At 34.4% G+C, this 17,600-nt stretch overlaps 1 protein-coding gene across 3 annotated transcripts in view; it reads left to right on the forward strand.

Moving 5' to 3' along the window:
- Positions 1-1,985: 1,985 nt before the first annotated feature.
- The window catches only part of LOC109094532 (cAMP-specific 3',5'-cyclic phosphodiesterase 4D-like), a 116,199-nt gene continuing 100,584 nt past the window's right edge, over positions 1,986-17,600 (forward strand). Inside the window, exons 1-4 of one of the 3 annotated variants that reach the window (XM_042761939.1) lie at positions 1,986-2,114; positions 2,485-2,564; positions 7,479-7,572; positions 12,555-12,778. In XM_042761939.1, the coding sequence (XP_042617873.1) occupies positions 2,028-2,114; positions 2,485-2,564; positions 7,479-7,572; positions 12,555-12,778 (485 nt within the window). In that variant the 5' untranslated portion in view covers positions 1,986-2,027. Of the gene's footprint in view, positions 2,115-2,484; positions 2,565-7,478; positions 7,573-12,554; positions 12,779-16,421; positions 17,146-17,600 lie in introns of those variants that run through there. The other 2 variants (XM_042761940.1, XM_042761941.1) reach the window with 2 other exon arrangements.

The raw sequence follows: 17,600 nt of genomic DNA on the forward strand, positions 1-17,600 counted from the left end.
TTCTCCTTAAAGCATTTTTTTTTCTTTACTAGTGCTTCATGGTTAATTTTGGTCTAGCAGTTAGAAGTAGGTCATGAATGTCAGAATGTGTGAACTAGCAGGTCAGAAGAAATCTGGATTGCTGTGAATAATGCTCACATTTGTTTGGTAGACCCCTGCCTTTCCCCTCTACACCTTGTACTTTGTCATTTTGAGGTGGGATCTCTTAATTAGATTAATTTGCAAAGTGAAACCCCTCTCAATGTCCCCAAATAATTAAATAAAACTTACTGTCAAACACTGCAGTGAAAATTAAATGCACTAATGAACATGCTAAGCCCCCTTCATCAATTTAAAAAAATCAGTTATTTAAAAAATCAACTCTTTTCCCTTTAATGCCACTGTAGAGACTAGACTGCAATATATTTTAATATGTTTGGACATCATCGTGTGGACTGAATTACATGGATGTGCATTCAAACAAAGACAAACCAATTTTTATAGTCGCTAAAATGTTGTTGACTGAAGGATTATGTCAAACAGATGTGGTAAATTGTTTACTGATGGTGATCCAACACTCAGGGAGGGTTGAATTGTTAGTATCGTTCAAATGAAAATCGCATTTGATTTAAAACGAGAATGTTTTCTATAGATCATTGTTATTGTGTTCTTTTTCCTTCTTAATTTTTGTATAAAGTATCCTTATCAAGATGGATAAAGCATTTTCAACATTCTGATGACATCAGCATCATACATCTGGGCTTGTCTACTAGGTTTGTGTTTGGACTGTTTGTGTGTCTAAACATTTCGAGCAGATGGGAAATCATGACAGACATGGCTCAAAAAGACAGCTCAGTGCTCTGTTCACAATATTTATAAATCCCGTTGACGTTTGCAGTGTCTATAAATGTAATACTCCGAAAACTCAATTTCCCATTAAATGTTCTGTAAACAATAACAAACATATCACATAGGATCTCCAGACAGTGCCTCACAAAAATGTTAGAAATTAGTTTATTTAGAGTGACTCATAGCTTGATATCCAAGAGTAATTTATTACAAAATATGATTTGTTTGCTTCCCTTGCCCGCTTGAAGGTGGCTAGACCCTGAGAACATAAACTACTGGGATGAGATAACTAGACTGATGATATAGCAGATTAGATCCATATGTGTGTGATTTATTTATTTATTTATTAAATATTTTTCTTTTTTTATTACACAGTGCTTTGTAATATTTGATTCTGATTGGTCGATTGTGACATTCACTGGTCAGATATTTCCACCATTGTCCATGGTCTGCCCACTATTTCAGTGGCCTTGTTTCCAGATATATTTTTCCCATGGAAATTTTTTAAATGTCTTCATTAAACAGTTAAAAGCAATAGAAAACATCAGTTAACTATGAGGTAAATCACAAAATTATACAATTTGAAGCAAATGCATAAACTGAAGCAAAAATGTATTTGAAGAAAATAACAAAGGACAAGACTGTGTATTTTAATGCTTGAAAGAAATTGCGAATGACAGCTAAATATTGATTTCAAGAGGTTGATTGTCTATGGTGAACATCTTTTCACCAAGTATTTTGCTGTTAAATATTGCGAATAAGTAAATAAGGTGAATATATATATATATTGATTGTCTATGGTGAACATCTTTTCACCATATATATATATATATATATATATAAATAAGTAAATAAGGTGAATATATATATATATGTATGTATGTATGTATGTATGTATGTATATATATGTAATAGGTTGCTCAAGACAAGGTGTCTGGACAGAAAAAGTTTTTAAATGTTATAAATGTAGTATGAGCCCATTTGGCCAAACATTTTTGTATTTTTCTTTTTTTACACTGTTTATTCATGAATCATCTTTTTGCAGTTGGACCATGTTGTCACAAACGATCAGCTTGTGTTCATTTAACAACATCTTTTCCCCATGATGCTGAAAATGTCCAATTGCTTGTCTTGACTTGACTTGATTGACTTTAAGGTGAATGCTTATATAAAAAAGGACTTCTACATTTTTCAGAAGCATGAAGTGTGACAACGAGGCAGAGACCAGTCAGAGGGCGTGTGAAATGAGAACTGCAGACTCCAAAGGGACCACAGAGGTAAACAGTGTGAGTAGCACAACTGATGTCTGGCGTCCAATTTTAACGATTCATTTCTAAAAGAAAATTCTCAGCTGATTGCAGTATTCCCATGGGGACACAAACACTCTTGTGGCTCTCGTGCTTGACAATTTGAGACGTATAAGCATCCCACTGTGATGCTGCAGTGGCCCCTGCTTTTTAAAACATCTCTCCAGTCTCTGCTGGCTACTGCTGGAGGAACTTTAGGGAGGGGAGGGGGGAAACAGAGTTGAGTGCTCTGATTGGCTGAGAGGCTGGGAACTCTGATATTCTTCAGTCCATAAACCAAAGAGCATCACAGCACAAGGCACAGTGTCACAGGAAGCAAAGAGGACTTAAACATTCTGTTCTGTTTCAGCTGGACTGTATCGCAGTGACTATCGGGATCAGTCTCTGGAGGATTGCATCTGTCCGTTCCTTTTCTCTTTCTGGAGAAGAGTAAGTTCCCATTCATACTTTATTCACTCCCTTTTTCTTCGATATGTACCTCCCAAAGGTGTAGAGAGAATGTTTCTGTACCCTACAAACCTGTCTTCTCATGCTTTTCTCGCTGTCCATCTGGTTTAGAACTGTCAGCTAGCACGTCTCCTTTTTGAGCTTTATGGCATGTGGAAAAGGAGAGGTAGGTGCAAGGTGACTTTTGGGCACCTGACCTGTTCAGCTAACTCATCGGTGCACTGCATGCAAAGGTTTTTTTTTTTAAAGAGAGACATTTGGTGGATTTTGCATCCTTTAATCTATAAATAGAGCACCCTAAAGCAGCCTGCACTCATAGTAAACCGGAAAGTGTTATTGTATCATAATCATAGTAAAGAGTGAGGCATTATGGTCCACACGTGCTTCTTTACTGGGGCTCATGTCCAGCTGAGGATACTGTAGCCACTCTTGTGCTTTCTTTCCACATGTCAGTGTTTCCCCTACGAAATGAAGTCATGTGTAAAAGCAAGCCCATGACTGTGTGAGAGTGATTCTGACTTCATGTCACATGAAGTTATGATTTTTGCACACTAAGAACCCACTAGTTTTGAGTATGGAGAGATGCAGTTTTGAATTCGAATGATTTTTGAACAACTTTTTTTCTCCCATTATGCGTATGCCTATGCTTATGTTATGCCAGTCAAAAAAGATTAAAAGAATAATATAAAAATGAGAAATAATCATTTATAATATAAATAATTTAAATATAATACTACTACTATTAATAAAATATACATTAAAAATGTAATAAATTACAGTACTAAGTAAATAAGATAAGATTACCCAGTTGTAAAAAAAAGTATACATTTAATGCACATCATAACATGTTATACATTCTGTGTTACAACCTAGAAATCATATTCAAAGCAGCCTGAGCTTGATGAATGAACACCTTCAAGATACGCAAAAAAAGATTCCCCAGATCTGGGAAAGTCCCACTAGTTTACCAGCAATTTCATACCTGTTTTTGGCCATATGTAAATCTAACAGCAAGTTTTAAAAAAAAAAAAGTCACAGAGTGTACTTGAACATTGAACAAGATGTCAAAACAAGAATTTCATTTTACGATCCAGTCTTTTTTAATAACGAGAAGTGTAACAATCCAGTGTGCGCTTTTATGATGTGCAAAAATGCTGATTCTGAAACAAGAAAAAGTTCAAAAGGGTGTGCGATGATATATGATGTCAAAAAGGCCAGCTAATGATGTCATTGATGACACCACCCTTCCCCTCTAAAACATCTGTGCTCCTAATTGGTTCCTTATGACATTTTAATGCACAATATCGCTGCATTTATAGCTACGCTGGGTAATTATTACTAGTAATGACCAGCCTTAAAACTTGTAAGGGGAACAGATCCCTGCTGTTCTCTAACACGTCTCCCTCATGAACTGTGAATGTTATGCTTCAAAGGCTTGTGAGTACGGAGGTTACTGGAAACTTAATTTAAACATCCACCTTTCGTTGGCTGTCCGATGCCCTTTGTTGCATTGAAACATTTAAACCTTTGTGTAAACATCTCCCATGCAAATGGCTCTTTGTAGTTCACTGAAATATTAGGGATGGGTGAAGTTGGCAGTGTTTTGATTGCTCTTGGTAACAGACATTTTTTCCTGCTCCTTTGCCATCAGTTTCCACAGTGTATAGTCTGAGCCCTCATTAGGTACAATTAAGGTAGAATATTTTATTTCAAACATTAAATTTGGTTGGAAAAAGTGCAGGCATGTCTGAGAATTGTTGATCCAGGCACTCGAGACAAGCACATGTTCATGCTGTTGTTTCATGCTAACCCAATGAATTACATAAATTCATGCTTTAAAGGTCAATCTGATCTCATCACAGTGTGCCAAAGTTGACAGTTTGCTTTTTACATCATATGAATGTTATTTGGGGGCATATGCCCATACAAGAATCTACAGTACCTGGCTAATCCTCATTCGTTAAATCAGCTTGAGGTACATGAGAGCAAACTAGTAAGGGACCCTCAGGCGGTGGCAAGAACGAATGAACTATGACAGGCCAGACAATCTAGGCATGTCTTGGTTGTTCTTTTGTTAAAAGCGCACTGTTTTTTTGGTTGTTTTTTTCTTTATACACTTATTTTAGCCCTCTTTTTATAAGACATTTCACTTATTTCACACATACTAATTTTAGCCCTCTTTTTATCAGACATTTCACTCACTAAATAAATGAATGATGGCTTTTTGGATTTTTAATATGTATTAGGTATTGCTTTTTTTTTTTTGTGATGCATACAGCTAGGTGTCAGTATAACTCATAATGACAAGGATTCAAATCTTGCACTTTTTAATGGCAAAAGGTTGTCTTCATCACATTTACTGTCTCTAACAAGATGCTGCTTGTATTTACATTTAGTTCATTACCCGATGATCTATCACTAATCCTTTGATTTTTTTTTTAGATTGCTATTAGCATATATCAAGGCTGTCTTCTATTGTGAGCACCGTAACATGACAGCTTCTTGATCTTACCTCTAAAAAAAAAAATCCTCTTTTCCTCTTCCCCCCACAGGATATAATGAATAAAAAAACCTTTGCACATTTTCCATTTTAAGATTGTGATTTAAAATGCCTCATCTAACATCCTTTGCGCAAAGGTTGAAAAGCCATTCCTGGAACAACATCAAAAGGAAAACAGTGCAGCCATTTTTTCCAAAACTCTCTTATGACACATTAAATGTTCAATAACCTCAGCAGAAACACAGATGGCGAGGCAACATGGGAGTTACTGACATTTAAAGATGCAGTAATGGCAATGCTGATATACAAAAGTTGATTTATATGACTATAATGTGGGTTTATGTGAGCTGCAGTGTGATAAATGTACATATGAATCCCTCTGGTTTCCTCTTGATGGTTATCTTTTTTGTATACGTTAGATTTGCAATTGCATATACAGTATAACATGACATGGCTTTTGCCTTTGCAGGGTAAACATTTCCCAAGCATACAAATATCATTCTTCCTTGCATGACGAAAATAACTTTTGATTAAAAGCATCAACATGCCATATGCAAGAATTAAAGACTTATTTACATTTATTTTATAGAGGATGCCGTGGGTTGTGTGTGATCATATCAGTTACCAGTGCTTGATGGATTTCTTTGGCAAACTTTGGCCGAAAAGAATGTGGTAAAGGTTGTGTTGTGCTTCCCATGGAAAATATTCCATAAACAATAATTGACATATGCCTATTATAGCCTGTGATACTCAGAAATATTTGCCTGGGGAAATAATTGTCTGAGAGCGAGTATACATTTTCAGCACTGAGACTGTAAATAGTACAATGTCAAGGGAGCTGTAGTACTTTTACGACCGAAATTTCTAGATGAAGAGTGGTCAGAAAACTTTCACATTTAGTACAAGATCTGAATTATACTTAATGTTTCATGAATACATTGTATGTAATGTTCTTATTTGAAATAATATAAAAGGTTTACATTCATTTTTGCTGCAGATTCAGCATGTTTACGGGAATGTGAGTTGATTCTGCTACAATATAGCCACTAGATGGTGATAGAGACTTCAGATTATGAAGACTATTTGGGGAAAAAAAATTCATTCCTTGGACATTTCATGTTGCACAGCTATTTGCATTATGACTAGGGAAATGCTCTGTAAGAAGAGATTGTTTATAGCATTCTTTCCAAATTTTGTTTTAGTGTGCAGTATGTTTTCATTTCGCAATTTAGCTCATCACATTCTGTATATTTGTGCTAAGTCTGTTGATTTCAGCTACAGCTTGAACTTAAAACAAAGAATAATTTTGCATTCCCCAAAGAGCTGACAAAAAATGCCTTCAAAGTTGTTAACTGTATTTTAAAATAAATCTTTTAAGAAGTCATCTATCCATCCAATCTAAACATTTTTGTCCTTATTAGGGTCGTGGGGAGCTGGAGCCAACCCAGCGTCTTGAGCCACAAGCAGGGAAACTCCCTGAATGCACAGCTAGTCCATCACAAGACTCCCTGCACGCTATTGCTTTCGGCCATATTCAGTTTCGTGCTGTTCTGTATTGATTATGTTTTCAGAACATAAAAAGGAGGAAACCAGAGAAAGAAAATAATGATTTCACCTTGTGAATTACAGAAGTTTTTCTTCAAATCAGCAGAATTGCGCCTGCAACAAAAGACTTGCCTACTCAAGTAATAATGCATTGGCATGAATAATCACCCACCTTTGGAAATATTATAGCATGTTTAAGGTTCTAGAATACTTCACAGTTAGGAATCTCGATGATAGATGTACATGCTTATTTTAAAACCGAGGATGCCTAGAAGAAATTCAAAGTAGCAAGCATCTGTCAAAGATTCAGTTTGTTTTTTCCTGCCTTGTTGAAAGTGACTTTGTAAAACAAGTGACTTTGTAGAACTTGCCAACTTCAAATAGGACAGAGCTTGGTCTGCCTTATGAATAATTTATGAAGCTCTAATTTAAGAAATGAGCACAATAATTTCAAGGTCAAATCAAATGCATAGAATGATTATCCTAAACTTAATAAGAAATGTGACACAGCTTAGTGTGTTCAAGAATATTTGTGGCACACTGCAGTCTATGCTTTTGAAAGCAGCCATAATTTCTTTTTTCATGCAAAACTGGCACTTGAACTGTTGGTTCCTAGATTATCAGCTTGTCCCCAAGGACCACAGACTCACTGATGAAAAGACAAGTACGTTTATTCAAATGCAGTTTCTGATGCCAGAATGACACAAGATGTTTTTGTAAGCTGATAGTAGTCTAAATGGGATTTTGAGACAAAAGGTTGACATGTGGTCTTGTGGTGTCTGTTGTAATCTTATTTTACAAGTCTCATGATTTGTATGATGACAAACCTCCTTTTATTTGATTTGTTCTAGGACTTTCTACGTTCTGAGACTGAAACCTCAACTTTTATCTGGGGGACAAACAATGCAAGAGAATGCCTGCAGCGGAGAAAGTCAATTGGAGAACGTGAGTGCACTGAAATCATTCATGCCATACACATGCACTGACAATTAATCTCAATATGTGTAACTTTTATTGATCGCACTGGACATTTTACAAGCATTGAGTAATTATTGGAGTCGGTTAAGAGGTTTATTAATCATCATTGGGCACCAACAGACAGAGCAGCTAGCTTTGGTTAAATCTCAAAACAGATGGTACAGGTTCAAATGATGTTTGATGAAAATTTTCTCTTTATAAATGAAGGGAAGATAGGGAACGTTGATGCTTTCATCTGTGATAAAGTACATAGTCACTTGAAACCTTGCCTACAGATGGGTTTGTGACTGTTGTTATAAAAAAGCATTATGTCGGTTGCTCTAAGTGGGTTATTTACCAGTACTTACAAACAGGTTTGTGACAGTGATTAATGATCTGAGCTGTAAACCAGTGGGGGTCCAGGACTGAAACCCCAGAAGCAGTGACCCATGAACTGTAGTGTTGCTGAGCTCCTCTACCACCTTTGTGCCCTTGTGCAGCATTTAAATGTGCAATTTCTGCGCAATTTCTGTTATGTGAGGAATGTGCATGTGTGTACTACTGTTTAAAAGTTTGGGGTCAGTAAGATATAAATGTATTTGTGTTTGTTTATTTATAAATTGATACTTTTATTTAGAAAGGATGCATTAAATTGATCAAAAGTGACCATAAAGACATTTATAATGTTACAAAAGATTTCTATTTATATTCATCAATGAATCCTGAAAAAAGCTGTATTGTGGTTTCCACAAATATTAAGCAGCACAACATTAATAATAAGAAATGTGTTTTGACCACTGAATCAGCATATCAGAATGATTTCTGAAGGATCACTAAAGACTAGAGTAGGACTAATGATTACTGAAAAATGAAGCTTTGCATTCATAGGAATAAATTACATTTTAAAGTATATTCAGGGATGTGATTTTTTCCGTATATTTCCTATTTTCCGACCTCTGAGGGATGACCCATGTAATTGGCTGTAGTGTGACACGCTACATGTGTGCTGTTACAGTACTGTTTTTGGTTTCGATTCACTGTTAGTCCTACTCTTTGTTTGAGCCACTTTAATTTGCATTTGGGAATGCAACAATCGGCATTAGAAACGTTTTTAATCTGTTATTGTTTACAAAGAAGTTTCAGTGTCACATTATCCTTTAGAAATCATTCTAATATGCTGATTTGCTGCTCAAGAAACATTTCTCATTATTATCAATGTTAAAAACAGTTTTGCTGCTTAATATTTTTATGGAAACAATGATACCACTCAAACATTTGTATAAGATTTAAAATAGAGAGAGAAATTAATAATTTTATTCATCATGCATGAAAGTGAAAAAAGTGAGTGAAGACATTTAAAATGATTTCTATTTAATAAATGCATTAACAAATTTAATTAATACATTTGATAAATGCAAATAAATGCTGTTTATTAAACTTTATATTTATCAAAAAATCCTGAAAAATAAAGTGCATCATAATTTCCACACAAAATATGGAGCAGCAAAATTTTCAACATTGATAATAATCAGAAATGTTTCTTGAAAGTCAAATAAATTGTAATGATTTCTAAAAGATCATGTGACACTGAAAACTGGAGTAGTGATGAAGAAAATTCTGCTTTGCATCACAGGAAAAACATTACATTTTATAATACATTAAAATTTAAAAAAAATTCTGTTTGTAATAATATTTAACAATATTTCATTTTTTTTTTTTACTTTATTTTGATCAAATAAATTCAGCCTTGATGAGCAGAAGATAGTAATTTTCAAAATCATTGATAATTGTAATGTTTCCAAAATTTTGGCAGGTACTTTAATAATAATAACAATTCTATATACTTTACTATAATATATGATAGTACTTCATTATAATATGTTATTATATTGTTGTCATGATTATTAAATGCTGCTTTTTATTTTTTACAGGACAGTATGTATTTTTACAATATAAGATGTATCTTTTAATGTGCTAAAATTTATATTTTTAATAATTAGTGCTGGGGGCGTGGCTTGTGGGCATGGCTTGGGGCGTGGTCAGATTTTCCTTCTTTTTGTCTCTAACTCATCACATGCCTGTATGTTGAAGTAAGAAAATCTGCTTTAAATTGAAATAATATTTCATAATATCATTGTTTTTACTGTTGATCAAATAAATGCAGCCTTGGTGAGCATAACAGATGCATTTCGAAAACATAAAAAAATTCTCACAGACCCAAAACTTTTAACTGCTAGTGTATGACAATGGAATTTTAACATAATATAGATAGAGCAATATAATTTGTATAAAACAGGATGGTTAAATGTTTTTTTTTTTTTTTTTTTTTTTTTTTTTTTTATTTTAATGTGGTTTGGGTAGGAATGGAGTGAAGGGAACTATAGGCCTACTAGTATAGCATTATCTTTCACTTATTCAAAATAAGTATTTACTTATTAATTCCCCCCCCCAAATATATCTAATATAAAACTAATAAACAGCCAATGTATCTAATAAAAATCTAATAAACATCCAGTGGTTTTTATTTATATTCTTTGAGGCCTTTGGTTATTAAACTGAAATATGTCTCTTAAATATATCCTTACAGAACTAGTCTCAAGGAGGCAGATAATGTGTAGTCTTTTATAAGAGGATTAATGAATTAAGATTCATCATTGACCTGCTGTCATTCAGCTCTAGGCGACATGATAAGAGACTCTCATCACTTTTGTGTACACACCTGTGTAACCCACGTTACTGCTCACATCACAAAAGCCCGGGGCAATGCTGAGGCTCCATTGGCCCGGCATAAAGAGCTTCATATCACTGTGATTCATTTACGGTGCTTCATGATGTCTAAAGTGTTTTTGTTTTAATGACTTTTTAATGTCAGAAGTGCCTTTATTGTTTGAGTTACAGCTCTAGTCTGTTTTAATTTTGATATCATCCTTCATTATTGATTTGTTATCTTTATCATAATTAATATATTTCATTAAATGAACAGCATATTGTTCTTTAGTGTTTGAATGACAAATTAAAACCATCCAAGCTGTTTACCTTCCCTAAAAATTCATATGAACACTTTAAGATACCTGATGAGTGGATCTCTGAGCATTTCTGAAAATTTTGATTTCAGTCCACAGTAAAAGAAAAATTCTGCTTTGAAGCCTGTTGGTTAAATATCATCGGGTATCTCTTGATAGAGTACCTCATTTGGGTGCCGGTCTTTACCCATGTGACACCTTTAATTATTCCTCTCTGAAATCACATTTACCAGTATTTCAAACGCAGTGGAGCTCTACAAAGCATCAGTGATGATAATTAAAATGTTTATATATGCGACGCCTCTGTGAAAACACTGGTAATTGGATCAAAGATTTCTGTATTTACTCACTTATTTATTTATGAGTCGGCTGATGGTTTACATATTTCATTTCGGGCAATAAGATTGGGGTGTTCCCCCGAAAGTCAGCGTGTTTCCTTGCAGTTAATGTGTTTTTCATGGTATGTGACTACAACCATCAGTGTAGAAAGGTGAGACTTTGTTCTACTGCTCTCACCTTGAATCAAAAGACATTTATTTTCTGTTTGAAACTCTTATTTCACAGTTGGGCAGTGCTAATTTAGAAAGAAAATTCGTTTTTTAGTTAATATCTGATTTATCAAAACTAAAAAATTCTGTTCAAAAGATGCAGTTTAATATAATGTATGTGTTTATATGTATATGTTTTATTTAAAATATAAAAAAATGCACTTTACAAACTTTACTGTATTCAAAGTCCACCTATCACTACTCTGATTTAATTTTTTAATATTCCATATTTAAATAATATTTCAACCATGAAACTCGAGTGTCCAGATGAAATGTCCCTTTGTATCCATACTTTTGTAATAAATCACCTACAATAGCATTGAGACACATCTAACTTGCTCCCTGTGAAGATGTAAATTAATAGTTCCTGAAGGCCAGAACTATTTTAAACTCTTCCGTTCACATGGGATACCTTGTTTTGGCTTCTAGCACTATCTGAGTGAACACAATTAAGTCATTAATAATATATGAGGTGATATTTTAAAATGTAAACCTCTTGAGAGGTGTTTCTGTACAACCAAAAACAAAGGAAAATGTCAAAGTCAGAAAAGAATTAAAGGCCTTGTAGACCTGTCTTTGAGCACAGGTACTGAGTCATTTGGCCTTCAGTCAGAAATCTGAATTGGTTTTTTGACTAAGAATTATGAAATAATTTATCTTTCAGGATAATTGAACTGTTTTTCGGTGCATTTTGGGTTTGGTGCCTGAAGGAAAATAAGTGGGGAGCCTTTTTGTGTGAATCAATGGTGATTTGTGTTTTCTACAGTACTTTGTCCTGAGGCTGTTTGGAGAGAGCTGGTCTCTCTGTATCAAATCGATATCGCCTTGTTGTATTCAGAGGGAATGAGAGTTCTCTGATGGGTCTTATGAAGCATATTGTCAAAAGAAGAGAGAGCTGAGGATTGCAACAAACGGGAATAATAAATGGATGGATATGTGTCACATGATCCTTTAGAAATCCCTCTAGTATGCTGATTTGGCACTCAAGTAACGTTTATTTATTTATTATTTAACATTTTAAAATGGGTGTGCTGCTTAATATTTTTGTGTGAAACCATAATTTTTTTCCCCCCTGAGTAGATCATTCAAAACACACAATATTTTTAATTTGGTTACTGTTTACAAATTCAAAAATGTTTTAAGGTTAATCATTTTAGTATAAGGCTGAAAATCAAAATGTATCCGAAAACAAATGAGTCATTGTTCTAAATTGTTGAATCGAATCTGTACTTGAATTCTTTGCGAAAATGAGTTTGAAGGTTCATCTTAGGACTGATTCATTTTCATACTTTAACAGTTCATATATCTCTACTTGATGAGTGGACTATTTTTAGTGAAGGTCTCAAAAACTTTAAAGCATTTAGGAAAATAACTATTAATGAAACTGTCACCTTCTCAGGTCTCGGATTGTTCCCCAGACTCATGTCCATTCTCCTGCATGGAGCCCTTTGCGGTCCGCAGGCTTTCCTGCCGAACCATCCAGCTGCCCCCTTTGGCCTTCAGGCAGGCTGAGCAGTACTACTGTGAGAGGAAACCTGAGACCGAGACGGCCCAGCCTCGACCCACCAGCCTCCCCTTGAGGGCACCTCCACTCATTGCCATCACCTCTGCAGATACAAGCAGGTAAATACTGGGCTTTTATCATCTTTATTCTCATTATTGCTGAAGATTGTTTTTGTTCCATTTAACAGAAAGAAAGACTACATTTTGAATGTTATATATTTGCTATAAGCCAATATTATAAATTTTTTAGCAGGACTAAAAGCCAATTTTGACTTAAAACTGAAACTTTTACTTTCAAACATGCAATTAACATGGGTCAAAGAACCTCGTACAGAAAATTCCAATATGCTTTTGTCTGATCTAGATGCGTTGGAACTAATTATGCTTTTGATCTGTTTATTTTCTCTTGCTTTGGAGATGTTTTTTTTTTACAAGAACTTTTGTTTTAGTCAAAGTCAGTTATGCACTTTGATGATTCTGATTGCTAGGCTATAAAGTCGCCTAAATGTATTTATTGTGTAAACATTTTAGCAAGCACATTTTATTGCATGTATGTAAAATTGAAATGCTTCAGATCTGAAAATCTCCACTACTTTTACTGAAGAAAATAATCGGTGACCCAACTGAACCAAAGTAAACAAGAAATGTTCTTAAAATCAGTATCATCATGAACTGCTGGTAGACGCTGTTTGCACAGATTGTAAATAGTGTTACTCTTTATGCTAAGTGTAAATATCAAAAAGAGCATCTTGTTTACACTAAATTCAAACAGTGGTAAATGCTATACAAACAGTGTAAACAGAAGTGAAATGTTGTTTGTACTTAAGGTAAATTTTCTGAGCATTGGTAGACAAACTTGAAAAGAGCCTTTGCCAACAAGGATTTTTTTCATGTTTAATGTAAACAGACAGTCAAATTATTAACATAGGCTGAATGGGAAAAACTGACATTTTTAGTTTAAAGGAATAGTTCACCCAGAAATTAAGATTTGTTTACCTTCAGGCCATCCAAGCTGATAAGTTTGTTTCTTTATCAAAACAGATTTGGAGAAATTTAGCATTGCATCACTTACTCATCAATGAATCCTCTCTGCAGTGAATGGGTGCCGTCAGAATGAGAGTCCAGACTCTCATTCTGACGGCACCCATTCACTGCAAAAGATCCTTCAGTGAGCAAGTTCAGTGAGCAAGTTCAGTGAGATCCTTCAGTGAGCAAATTCCTCCAAATATGTTCTGATAAAGAAACAAACTCCTCTCTTTGGATGGCCTGAGGGTGAGTAAATGTTGAGCAAATATTACATTTTTGTGTGAACTATTACTTTATGTTAGGGGTGAGAGGGATTTTGAGAGCCTGAATTCAACCTGGTTTCCTTGAGTCAGCAGCTCTTATTTTTCTTGAGAATGTGCACTGACCACACCTATTTTTTAATCTGTCCTAGCTAAATAAATGGTTTGTTGCATTTATTTTCATTAAGCATTGTTCCATTGCTTTAGATTACAAAAACTGACAAAGATACAAACTTTTTATTGTAGGTGTTTGGTTTTTACATGGCCTTGTAGCCTTGTCACGTTTGATACAACATGGTGGACCAGTTCAGTGGTCCAAAGAATGAATACAGTCCAACCAAAGACAACTCAATGATAGCTAGCCACTTTCTCATAATTAGCATCTAAAGCAAAGGATGATTGACAGTCACGTCAGCTAGAGATGGAGAATCTGTCAATCAAGTGTTTAATGATACGCAACATCAGTTCCCATCTACGGCACATAGATTTTATACGCACGAGGCTTGTTTTTCCCATCTGATTATGGTAAGTCATTTTTTTCAAAACCCCAGGAGGCTCCAGTCTCCAACTGTGAGGACTGGAGAATTTTGATGTTAAGAACACTGTGCATTAAACATAAGAAAAGTTGCATTAATGAATACACAAATGAAGATTTCGCCTTGTATTTCAGAAACTTTTGTTGATGCTCACTAGTATGAACTATTGTCTTAATTATGTTACACTGCCCAGTGTTCAATCACATCTTCTGCTCTGAATAAGCCTTGGATCTTGATTGTGTGTATGCATCAATTCTTTGTTTTATGCCAGGCTGTAATTCATAAGGTCATGCTCCCCTCTTTACAATTCAGTGAATATTCTAATATGCCAACTTTACTGGATAAATTGTCTCAATTTGTTTTCCCACTGCTGCCTCTTATGGAAAGAGCGCTTTATCCGACACCTCTCTATTACACACACTTATCTTTGAATTGCCTTCCTGTCAATGCTATGTCAGATGCAGGACAGTCATTCGAACAACGCTTTGGTTTTAGTGCCTGAACTGATGGTTGACTCACATTGTATTTGATTGAAAATCTATCTTAGATAAAAGAGAGAAGGGGCAAAGAACAGATTTGCTGTCAAAAGTAATTTCATGCTTATAACTTCAGGATTCTGTGTGGTTGTTTAGTGATTATCGTTCACTCAGGTTGAACTGACACCTAAAAGATGCTGTCAGTATTGCTCAGCTCATGTAAAGAAAACTGAGTGTATGAAGTCACTGTACACAAACTGTTCTAAACGTGAAAAATTCTAAAATATACTATTTAAATGTTCGATTTGTGAGTATATGAAAAATTTGAAATATAATTGTAATATGTATTCAATTATTTATTAAATATATCATGAATATTTATATATAATGGACTCTTTTCACATTTCTGCCCAGGTTTCTCAGAAGCGGAAGTAATCATAGTTGGGTAAACTTCTATAGCAGTAAATTGGAGACTACATCAAATATATATTTTTGTGTTACCGTTTGCTCAGATAGCAAAAGAAAAACTCCACAATAGGGTTTTCACAATTTTCAAAAAGAGGAAAAAATAGAGAGCGAAGGCAGTCAGAAGTGTGAGCAGTCTCAAATGTACTGTCATTCCCACAGCCTCAGGATTAGAAACACCCTCACAGCAATGTTAACTAGTTTTTAGTAATGTGATGAAAAGGCCATATATACAAGTATAGTGTTATAAATGTAATTACCAAAAAATTTAAATATAAAAAAACTTTGTAGGTTTTATGATGCTCATGACCGTTGAAATGCGCCATCACAGTCTGTGAAAAGTGTCCATTTATTTAGTATGTGTGTATACATATATATATATATATATATATGTATATATATATATATATATATGGTGTATGTATATATGTATGTATATATATATATATAGATATATATATATATATATATAATATATGTATATATATATATATGTATATGTATATGTATATGTATATATGGTATATATATATATGTATATATGTATATTATATGTATATATAGTATATATATTATGTATATATATGTATATATAGTCTCTCTTGATTGTGTATATATGTATATATGTATATATGTATATGTATATATATGTGTATATGTATATGTATGTATATATATATATATATATATATGTATATATATATGTATATGTATATATATATATATATATATATATATATATATATATACACACCATAGAGAGGGAGAATTGTACAAAATTAAAAATGTACGAAATTTTAGTGGACTTTTGAGCACCACTGTATCTTTTTCTTTTTTCCCGTCATCTGATTGATTCGGCATAAATCTAAAAAAAAAAAAGTTTTTCCCCGCATTGTGCGAAGAGCATTAGGCTCCTCCCTCTGGTCTGTCAGTCAACCTGTGCCGAATAAATATTGATCTCCTCCCAGTATCACTTCTGTGTGAAGTAGAGAGGAGACTGAGAGCACTTGGTTGTTATTTTCCATCCAGGCGAGGCGCGAGACAAGGATGCTGATATTGTTGCACGGACCCCGAAGATTTGCTAGTTTATTTGGGAACCAATTTAACGGGAAAAGCGTTTATTGTCCGGAGTTATGTAGCCTATTATTATGGACATTAAGATAGAAGCAAGCAGCGATGTCTGTAGACATTGAACTATTGGACAGAATGGGTCAATCCAGTAAAGTGAACATCAAAATGGACTTTTCGGTTTATATGCATTTGCATATTTTATGTAGAATATTATTGCTTTCTTGTAAATAGCACTAATGGTGCACTTTACACTACGCGTTCTTATGGATGTTTTCCAAGTTTCTGACTATTCCAACCAAAGCTAGTTGCAATAATTATCTCGCAAAATATAGTGTTTTGACGAATTTTAGCGAGTTATAGCCTACAACTGCAAGAATGGACGCCGAAAGCGAGGTGTCAACTTTGGTTTCTCCCGGTACCGATGGCAATGCTCCAAAACATTTGTGGAGGCAACAGAGCCCGGTTCCTCTTCAGATCCAGAACTCTTTCGGCTCGCGCAAGAACTACCGAGTGAGACAGAGAGGCTTTTCCGACACGGAAAAGTACCTGAATCCCAGGACCATGGACCGGACATATGCTGTGGACACCGGTAACCGTCCCGGTTTAAAGAAGTCCAGAATGTCATGGCCGTCATCCTTTCAAGGACTCAAACGGTGAGAACATGATGATTTTGGCCGGTCCATGTAAACAAGGCATTTTTTTTGTGTGTGAAAGAAATTACTTTATACAAGTACTTTAAACGCGTTATATGTAGGTAGAACTTTTGATTTAACTATTTTTAAATGCATATCGTACTAATTGATACTTTAGTATCATCTTTAGGCCTATAATCTGGTAATCAGTGTGTATGTAGGCTATGTATGTGTGTGCGTATATATATACACGCACACACACGCTATCACACCACATACATACATACACACACACACACACACACACACACACACACACACATATATATATATATATATATATATATGCATACGTTAACTAGTTTTTTATCCTAAATTAATCTAGGATAAAAATAAATCATTTTCGTTCATTTTTGTAGCAGAGAAAGATTGCAAGTTTAAATTGTGTATATATGCCAAGTGAGTTTTGTTAGCTT

This window comes from Cyprinus carpio, chromosome A8, assembly GCF_018340385.1.
Source record: "Cyprinus carpio isolate SPL01 chromosome A8, ASM1834038v1, whole genome shotgun sequence".
Lineage (NCBI taxonomy): Eukaryota > Metazoa > Chordata > Actinopteri > Cypriniformes > Cyprinidae > Cyprinus > Cyprinus carpio.